The 10,717-nt window shown below is 39.1% G+C and overlaps 1 protein-coding gene across 1 annotated transcript; it reads left to right on the top strand.

Moving 5' to 3' along the window:
- Window positions 1-816: 816 nt before the first annotated feature.
- CYP27B1 (cytochrome P450 family 27 subfamily B member 1) lies at window positions 817-10,478 on the top strand. Its single transcript, XM_088466227.1, has 9 exons — window positions 817-1,020; window positions 3,824-4,014; window positions 4,622-4,818; window positions 4,988-5,188; window positions 7,282-7,445; window positions 8,953-9,119; window positions 9,339-9,420; window positions 9,525-9,722; window positions 10,365-10,478. The coding sequence occupies exons 1-9, from the start codon at window positions 817-819 to the stop codon at window positions 10,476-10,478; spliced, it is 1,518 nt and encodes a 505-aa protein (XP_088322353.1).
- The last annotated feature ends 239 nt before the right edge of the window (window positions 10,479-10,717 follow it).

The raw sequence follows: 10,717 nt of genomic DNA, 5'->3' as shown, positions 1-10,717 counted from the left end.
GTCCATAACATCGACCCACTTGCGAGCGGACAGCCGCTCGCGAGTGGGTCTGAATCAGGCCCAATGTTTGTATAAACACAATTACATACTTCAAGTCCGTTCTTCTACTATTATCCAAACAAATAGTAAGCAATGCAATTTATGAGTTGGTCCCCATGTACCGCTCTATTTCTTAGTTCTATTATTTTAATACTAAATTGGTCAATTGTTACAATCTAGCTACTGCCCGGCTGCCTGACATGTGTCACCTATGCACTGCGCCTAGAGTAGTGATCCTATATGAGGCATCATCATAGATAGGAACATCCACTATACAGTGTAGATGTGCAGGCCAAGGATCTTTCTCAGCATAAATCACTTTACTTATACCGTCTTATAACAGATAGATAAGTGCTTATTTTAAAGAGCGCTGCAGAAGTGTGAAGCCCACCCCAATAGCGACCGCAATCCCATCTCCACTGTCCACACTCCGGTGTCATCAGCAGCCCACGTGCAAGCCAGGCTGCGGGCATCCCCCCACGCATGCCGCCGGCGTCCAATAGCCAGGCACATGGCCACGCCCCCTGACTGCTGATTGGTTTTGCCTATCTCCTCCTCTACCTAGTAGAAATCACTTGTAGTATTTTTCATAGTAGATGATGAGACGGGTTGGGGCGGGACTAGCAGTGAGGGGGCGTGTCATTACCTCGCACATTCATTCTACCTGGCAGCGGGATTTTGTGAGCTGTTTCCCTATATATAGAAGGTCTGGCATAGCTGGAGGATGCTGCACAGTAAGGTACCACCTGCATACTGCCCAGGAGTCCCAGGGGCAGCATGGCACAGTCACTTAAACTGGTTTCCAGGTCTACACCGATGTTCAGGAGCCTCACTGAGGTCTGGGCTGAGTCTGTTTTCAGGAGTCCAGATAAAGTCATTAAGAGACACAAGTCCCTGGCAGATATCCCGGGACCCTCTGCCCTCAGCTTCTTGGCTGACATCTTCTGCAGGGGAGGGTTGTCCCGGCTGCACCAGTTACAGGTAAGGTGATAATGGGTCGTTACTGAGAATGATTCTTATTCTGTACCAGTGATGCTGTCAGTTGTAAAAGTGCTGTGCTTCATTCACACTATTCTGTATCTGTCACTACCTGTGATACTGTTTATATGCATACACTATTCTGTATCTGTCACTGCCTGTCATACAGAGTTACACTGCTTATATATACATACACTATTCTGTATCTGTCACTGCCTGTCATACAGAGTTACACTGCTTATATACATACACTATTCTGTATCTGTCACTGCCTGTCATACAGAGTTACACTGCTTATATATACATACACTATTCTGTATCTGTCACTGCCTGTCATACAGAGTTACACTGCTTATATATGTATACACTATTCTGTATCTGTCACTGCCTGTCATACAGAGTTACACTGCTTATATATGTATACACTATTCTGTATCTATCACTGCCTGTCATACAGAGTTACGTTGCTTATATATGTATACACTATTCTGTATCTGTCACTGCCTGTCATACAGAGTTACACTGCTTATATACATACACTATTCTGTATCTGTCACTGCCTGTCATACAGAGTTACACTGCTTATATATACATACACTATTCTGTATCTGTCACTGCCTGTCATACAGAGTTACACTGCTTATATACATACACTATTCTGTATCTGTCACTGCCTGTCATACAGAGTTACACTGCTTATATATGTATACACTATTCTGTATCTGTCACTGCCTGTCATACAGAGTTACACTGCTTATATATGTATACACTATTCTGTGTCTGTCACTGCCTGTCATACAGAGTTACACTGCTTATATGCATACACTATTCTGTATCTGTCACTGCCTGTCATACAGAGTTACACTGCTTATATACATACACTATTCTGTATCTGTCACTGCCTGTCATACAGAGTTACACTGCTTATATATGTATACACTATTCTGTATCTGTCACTGCCTGTCATACAGAGTTACACTGCTTATATATGTATACACTATTCTGTATCTGTCACTACCTGTCATACAGTTACACTGCTTATTATATACATACACTATTCTGTATCTGTCACTGCCTGTCATACAGAGTCACACTGCTTATATACATACACTATTCCGTATCTATCACTACCTGTCATACAGAGTTACACTGCTTATATATGTATACACTATTCCATGTCTGTCACTGCCTGTCATACAGAGTTACACTGCTTATATACATACACTATTCTGTATCTATCACTGCCTGTCATACAGAGTTACACTGCTTATATGCATACACTATTCTGTATCTGTCACTGCCTGTCATACAGAGTTACACTGCTTATATGCATACACTATTCTGTATCTGTCACTGCCTGTCATACAGAGTTACACTGCTTATATATGTATACACTATTCTGTATCTGTCACTGCCTGTCATACAGAGTTACACTGCTTATATATGTATACACTATTCTGTATCTGTCACTGCCTGTCATACAGAGTTACACTGCTTATATGCTTACACTATTCCGTATCTGTCACTACCTGTCATACAGAGTTACACTGCTTATCTGTCGCTGGCACTGGATGTCATACATAGTTACTTTGCTTGTATGCATACACTGTTGAGATGCCGGTGCCAGGATTGTGGCAGGTGTCAGGATTCCGGCACCGGCATTCTGAGCGCCGGAATCCCCGCGGTCGGGTTTAAGACTGCATCCCTTCTGTATGTGTCACGGCCTGCAGTACCTTAGTGTGCAAGTGTTATACTGGACATAGCTCTTGTGGAAGAGAACTGCACATGCACAGAAAGTCTGGCAGGGAATGCTGGGACTTATAGTTCAACTGCAGTGCCACAGTGAATTAAAATGAATCCTATGATATGTCATCTTGCTACCATACTCAATACAATGTCAGTTCTGTCTGCGTTTTAAAGGGAATTCTAAAAACAGAACACTGTGATTGTTTTATATCGTATCATATATGATAACATCATTACACTGACCATGTTAATCTGTTATGTCTGTGAAATCAGCGTTAACATGCACAAATAGCAGTAAACTCATCTAAACATTCTTTTCAATGTTTCAATATTGTTTTTGGTTCTACAAACCTGCACACATGTGGGAAATACCTCTATATAGCTGACATTGCTTACAGAACACATTTGCTGATAGTGACCTCAGGCTACAGTAAGACAGGTTAGAACTAATGTAATCTGTCATATTAAATCCTGAGTCATCCCAGTTTCCTCTCTTACTAATTTCCTTTTGCGCACAATAACAATGATTGTATTCAGAATTTTTATGAAATGTATCATTAGTTTCTTCACATGTGGCAATCCTCATCAGCACCATAGTAAGGGGACTCAGCTCCCCTCTCCGTTAAACACCTCACTGATGCATCTGATCCATGGTGCAGCAGCATTTACACCTGGGCACATAAATAATAATACACCATTTACTATTATTGAACATATCCATTCCTAATGACAGGCCAACTTTCAATTTAGGGAAATATAGTCTTACTGCTTATTTATTGATTTTAGTTTTGTCATTTGCCATTAACTATCATTAAATGGTAATTTTTTTGTCATAAATTATTCTTGCAAAATATTGGAAGTATGAAAATTGTGGTAGGAATTCCAGGAAATGTGTTGAAAGGAGTAAAATGCTATACCAGTTGATTCCTACAAACCAGATGCAGTGCATAGTCCTGTATAAGTACAATAATATGTACCACTGCAGCTAATCGCACTGTGAATTGCAATGTACATGAAGTCTTGAGTCATAACCATTTTACTTTTGTTTCTCTACCTCTAGCTGCAGGGAAAAGCCAAGTATGGGCCAGTATGGAAGGCAAGTTTTGGTCCCATCTTGACGGTGCACGTGGCAGATCCAGTATTGATTGAACAGGTTTTACGACAAGAAGGAAAACATCCCATTCGGTCTGATCTCTCGTCATGGAAAGACTACAGGCAGTACAGGGGACATTCATACGGACTGCTGACAGCGTATGTGTTCTACTATACTCTATTATAGCAGAACCATGAGTTAACCTGCTGAATTATTTATTCCACAATATAGACCAGAAATAGTCAACTTTTGGCTCTCCAGCTATTGTAGAACTGCAAATCCCAGACAAATGTTGGCGTGTGTTATACTGCCACAGAGGTTGGATACCTGCAGATGACTCAATCCTGCTTTAGGCTTCCCATTACACTTAATAGTTTCGCCCTTATTATGCTATGTGCCATTTCCTATATTCGTAAATAGAATATGAATTCGTAAAACTCTGTAACCTAGTTTTGATTGCAATGTGATATTGTATTCAGTTAGGGAAGTATCAAACCTTGGAGAGAGATAAAATGGAGACGTTGCCCATAGCACCCAATCAGCTTCTAAATGTCATTTCATAGACTGTGCTAGATAAATGACAGAAGCTAACTGGTTGCTATGTTCAAATTCTCCACTTTCTCTCTCCAAGGTTTGATACATCTCCCTTCCAATATGATTCACAGTTTACTTGGATAATTTTAGCTCTTTGTAAATAAGGTATATATGTTGGCTATGTGATGCGGTATGTGCGTATTATTGATTTGGCTATGTGATCCTTTGCAGAGAGGGAGAGGAATGGCAGCAGTTTCGCAGTATTCTGGGGAAACACATGCTGAAGCCTAAAGAGGTGGAAAGTTACAGCGACGTACTGAATGATGTGGTTGGGGACCTGATAAAGAAAATCAACCACCAGCGGAGTAAAAATCCAAACCACGTTGTCACAGACATCGCCAGCGAGTTCTACAGGTTTGGATTAGAAGGTAAACTGTCAATACTGGTTTTAATGTCATTTATAGTATAAGGTTACTTTGATTCCTGTTGATATCAAAATGAATATATTTCTTTTTATAGCTTAATATGACTTAATTTGTAAGCAATTAAAATTAAGCATGTTTTAATCACTAGTTTCTTCCTTTTTGTTTTTTTTAGGCATTTCCTCTGTACTATTTGAATCACGAATTGGTTGCTTGGAGACCACAGTCCCTAAAGAAACAGAGAGGTTCATTCATTCCATCAACACTATGTTTGTGATGACGCTTCTCACCATGGCTATGCCCAAAGTTTTGCACAAAATTGTTAGAAAGCCTTGGCAAAAGTTCTGTGAATCCTGGGATTACATGTTTGCTTTCGGTAAGGTTCTTTACATGTCATTTCTTGTATCACATGTCAAATGATAAAGATATATTCATTGTGCGTGCGTGCGTGTATATGTGTGTATATATATATATATATATATATATATATATATATATATATGTAACAATTCTGAACCTTGACAAAGGCATCTCATGGGACCGAAACGTCGGATCTAGCCTTTCATATAACACTGGTGGTATGTAATTAAAAGGATGTTTTTTGCAATGGTGAGTGCCCCCACAGTTTGTGATTTTATATATATATATATATATATATATATATATATATATATATATATACACACTATGTAGACAAAAGGGATTGGACACTCACAGCAAATAGATCAACAAGATTTTATTGACATCAGTACTTTGTAGGTCCACCACGTGCAGTGATTACTACAGACACCCTTCTTGGCAAACTGTCCACAAGTTCCTGGACAACAGCAGGAGGTATGTTTTGCCATTCTGCAAAAGTACAGTGACCAACTGTGACACTGAAGAAGGTCGATCAGCCTAGAACGCACCTGTCACTTCAATTCCTCCAGAGGTTCTCTATAGGGTTAAGATCTGGACTCTGAGCTGACCAGTCCATCCAGGTTATCAAATTTTCTATATACCAGTCCAACGTCACCTTGGAAACATGTCAGGTGGCATTGTCATCCTGATAAAATTGTTCGTTATTTCCATAAAACTGCAAGTGCATGGGCTTCCCTAAGAAGTGTACTTATGTACTAGTGTACATTAGTGGCCATTTAGAACTCGTACGCAATGGTATGCATGGGACCACTTCGCTTGCGCGGGGGTGTCCAATCACTTTTGTCTATATATATATATATATATATATATATATATATATAGTTGATGAAACCCTAAATGTCCACTACAGTACTCATATTGTATCAATAATATAAAAGAAAAAAATATATATTCCTGTATAGATCTACTTATTTCCATTAGCGCAAAATATGTTTCTTATGGCCATATGTTATATTTAAAAGAAAGTTTTCCATGATAAATGTTATATAAGTTCTGGTATATAATACAATCATGTCATTATCTTCTGTAGCGAGTCAGGCTGATGTAAGCTCGGCAGTATGCTGTCTTTTCTGTACATCAGCTGTTGAAGCAATCAGTCCAAGGTCTATAGTGATTTCCTCTTTTTGATTATACGGAGGACCCAGTCGGCTTACATTAGCCAATTTGACCTTTCCCAATTCCGAATCCAGGGTCTTTGACCTGTAATGGGCAAACAGTGAGAGTAGATGAGAACGGTGCTGTGTACACATTGATAAGACCAATTATGGTATATATTTAACTTCAAAGTAATGTTTATAGTTCCTGTTTTTTTATTGCTTAAGAAATTGTATGACATTACAAAAAACAAAACAAACAAGAAAATATTATACACTAGAAGACATATCACAGGTATAATATAGCTGTATCTGATGTTACAGTACTATTTTTATGAAAACATTACTAGTTTCTAGCTCATTATACAGTATCTCGCAATGCAGGTTTAGAATAAAGCGGCTGTAACTTACCATTCACTACAATCACTATACTGTTTGTATCTCTTATTTATTAAAAAATATAGTTATCACATAAATATATGCAGGTTGGTGCAAGTTGAAGTGAACTATGGAAGCTTGGCACACTGATGGTCAGAGTGTCTCCATCACAAAGTGTATGGCCCTTAGCTCTTTCAGTTTCTCCAAACTACTTTGCTTATAATTAGGAAACAATTATAAACCTAATATTAAAAATTAATTGCATTTGCAGGAATATATATGTTAACATTTTGATGTCTTGCAAGAACTTGACAGTATGCCACATATATTGTAGTTGAAAATAGAATCACTATATATATATATATATATATATATATATATATATATATATGGTTTTTTGAACCTCTTTATTTGCCGCCACCCTCTATTCAATTAAATAACACACACATTTTTATATATATATATATATATATATATATATATATGACTTTGTTTAAACCTAAATAAAATCTGTTATGTCTTAAATATGAACATATTGAAATAATTCCATAATTTCCTGAATCTTCTTGTATTGCAGCCAAAGGTCATATTGACCAAAGAATGGCAGATGTAGCGGAGAAAGTGTCACAAGGGAAGGAAGTGGAAGGGAAATACCTGACGTATTATCTGGCTCAGGAGAAAATCCCCATGAAATCTGTCTATGGCAATGTGACTGAGCTGCTGCTGGCAGGAGTGGATACGGTGAGGCTTCATCTGCAGCTTCCCACACTTTGCATTGTATTTCTGATATCGGGAACAGCAATGAGGGCTGGGTTACTCAGCAAGGGGAACTTACAGTTATAAGAGCAATAATGAGTAATTACTGCAAAAACAGTAATGTTTATTACTTATTAGTAATATTAATGTGTAACAATTAGGATTATGCATTAGTACCAGTATTTACTGTAGGATAATAAAGACAAATCATTTTCTGGTAGTGACTGGTATTATGATTTGGTATCAGCTTTTGGAACAATGAATGTATGTTTGGGCTGTAATATAACTTCATTTTGTGCACTTCTGCTATCAGAAGATTAGTGTTGGCCGCCATAATATCCAGTTTATGTCAAAATAAAAAAAATTGTGGATCATGAGGTTAAGTTAAAGTAAAACATTGGCAGTGGATATTAAGGGCCGTATTCAATTAGAAGCGAAAAGCCGAGATCTGCGAAAAAGTATCGCCGATTGCGACTTTTCGCCTGTGGGAAACTTATCTCCATATTCAAGTCAACCCACTTTTCGTGTACGTGGAAAGTCAATGCAATGTAATAGGTGGAAAAGATTCGCCTCTGAATAGCAGGAGAAAAGAAGTGCAACATTGTTATTTTGGGTGTGCAATGGTGGGGAAACCACTCAGAGCCCTTGGGACAGCCCCCAAAGGACAACTGCGTCACAAAATTCCAGGAAAAAAGCAAAGAACACCCCTAAAAAGTACTTTGAATTTGGGGGCAAAAAATCACAAAGTGGGGGTGAAAAATTAGCAAACTATCGAAATAAGGTTCTGGGGGTGCTCTAAGAAGGGGGTCAAGTGTTTTTGAGATTGTAGGTGCTTGTATGAGGGTTGAATTTCACTTTTATTAATACCTCACTTTAGAGACATTAAAAGTTGCTAGCACCCATTTTCAAGTACCCCAAATTTGCCAGGACTACTTATTTTCTCCAAAAAATACTGCTTTATGCCATTCTTCACCACTTGTGCAAAGACACTAATTAGAGGCAATTGTACCAACTTTAGTACCCCAGTTTTATTAGGGCTAATCGGGCACTACTACATTGATCCCCAATGTTTCTGTATCTTTTTGGGGAGTTCAGGCTGATTTCCCCGATTCTGACACCACTTTCCTCCTGTTCTGACTTCGTGTGTTGCCGTTTTTGCGTCTTTTGGAATTGAATAGGGTGAATAGCGGGTATGTGCACGATAAGTCTCCGCTGCTAAAGTACGCGATGTAGGCGAAAAGTCCGGCATGCGCAACTTTTATCGCGGGTGCAAAACTAACTGAATACGGCCCTACCAGTATGTCAGAAGTTACATTTGAAATAAGGGAGGCTGATATTGGTTATACTGTAGGCGCCAAGTGTTTCAGATCAGGAAAACGTAGATATAAAAGTGATAATATTTATACTACATTGTCGTAAACCTGACATTTTATTTTTCACATTTTGGTGATTACAATTGTTGGTAAATTCCTTTGGTTTATTTTCATGGCAGATATCGAGTACCCTTTCCTGGAGCCTGTATGAATTAGCACGACATCCAGAAATCCAAGCCTCACTGCATGCAGAGATTAAGGATGTGTTACAGGGCCGGATCATAGCAACTGCAGCTGATGTTGCCAAAATGCCCCTAATGAAAGCGGTTGTGAAAGAGGTGTTAAGGTGGGAATCACATTAATAAGGAAAATAAAGATAAACATAAAAGGATTAATGAAGTGGGGTGGGCATTGTATCTAGTGAATGACATGACACCAGTCACCACATATCTCTATGTAACCTAATGAAAAAATGTGGGCATTATGGTGAATAAATTTAATATTTTAGCTATCAAACGTTTCCCAGAAAAACAGACATAATTCTGCGTTATCTTCTCCCTCACAGGCTCTATCCTGTTATCCCTGGCAATGCCCGAGTCATATCAGACAGAGACATTGAAGTAGGAGAGTACATCATACCAAAGAAGGTGGGTTCACAAATACATGGTCTGCCCTAGATCTTGTTTACATATATAACCCCAGTTCCTGCCACATATAAGACATAGTAATAACAGAAGCATATTTGTTCCAGACACTTATTACCCTCTGCCACTACGCTACATCGAGAGATGAGAAGTATTTCCCAAATCCCGATGAATTCCGCCCAGAGCGCTGGCTGAGTAAAGATGCATCTCATCACCCATATGCCTCTATTCCATTTGGATTCGGCAAAAGGAGTTGTATTGGGAAAAGAATAGCCGAACTAGAGGTCTATCTCGCACTTTCAAGGGTGAGTGCATATAATCATTGAGAGGAAATGTTAAACATACACCCAACATTTATACTCAGCTATAACTTTATTGTTTGGTTATTCTGTAAGATTATTAGCAACATAATCTATGCCAGTGGTTCTCAAACTCAGTCCTCAGGACCCCACACAGTTCACGTTTTCCAGGTCCCCAGCAGGTGAACAGGTGTATTCATTACTCACTGACACATTTTACAAAATATACAGGTGGAGCTAATAAAATCACTTGTGAGTCTGTGAGGAGACCTGGAAAACATGCACTGTTTGGGGTCCTGAGGACCGAGTTTGAGAACCTGTGATCTATGCTACTTCCCCAATAAACATCTGTGCCCTCAAAGGGCACTTTGGTAAGGCCATCACCTCTTTGTGCATACTGACAAATTGCCACCATTGTTATGGGCAAGGTAGTTAGCTGGTCTGCTTTGGTGGCATCGGAAATGCAATGGGGTAATGGTTTATTGAAGTAGGGAACCTCTATAAATGGTGCACTAAAATGGAGAAGAGATACAATGACCAATAACAAATGGTAGTATTGTTGATTTTTTCTTTTTAATGGAAATAATTGTTTAATCTGTAACAATTCACATTCTCTGACTCTTAATGGTGGATTGCTTTCCATTACAGATTCTCACCCATTTTGAGATGAGACCTGAATGTCCAGGAAGTTTGGTGAAACCCATGACCAGAACGCTGCTAGTACCAGAAAAAGAAATTAACATACAATTTCTGGAACGATGACCGTACCTTCTGTTGAATTCTGTTTGTCATGTAGCTCTCGGCGGACGTGTGTTTTCCTCAGTTCCGTACTGTTGAGAAGATTAGCTATGCAAGATGTCACAGTGTTGTCAGTGAGAAGAATGTTAACTTAGTACACTAGGGCCCTCATTCAGAGCCACTAGCTAGCGGCAGTACGCTCATTCCGAGCGATGTTCGCACATCTGCGCATGCGTACGGTTTTTAGTATGCATGCGCGAACC

This window comes from Taudactylus pleione, unplaced genomic scaffold, assembly GCF_031769625.1.
Source record: "Taudactylus pleione unplaced genomic scaffold, aTauple2 ptg000065l, whole genome shotgun sequence".
Classification (NCBI taxonomy): Eukaryota; Metazoa; Chordata; class Amphibia; order Anura; family Myobatrachidae; genus Taudactylus; species Taudactylus pleione.
This window is presented reverse-complemented; position numbering and strand designations above follow the sequence as displayed.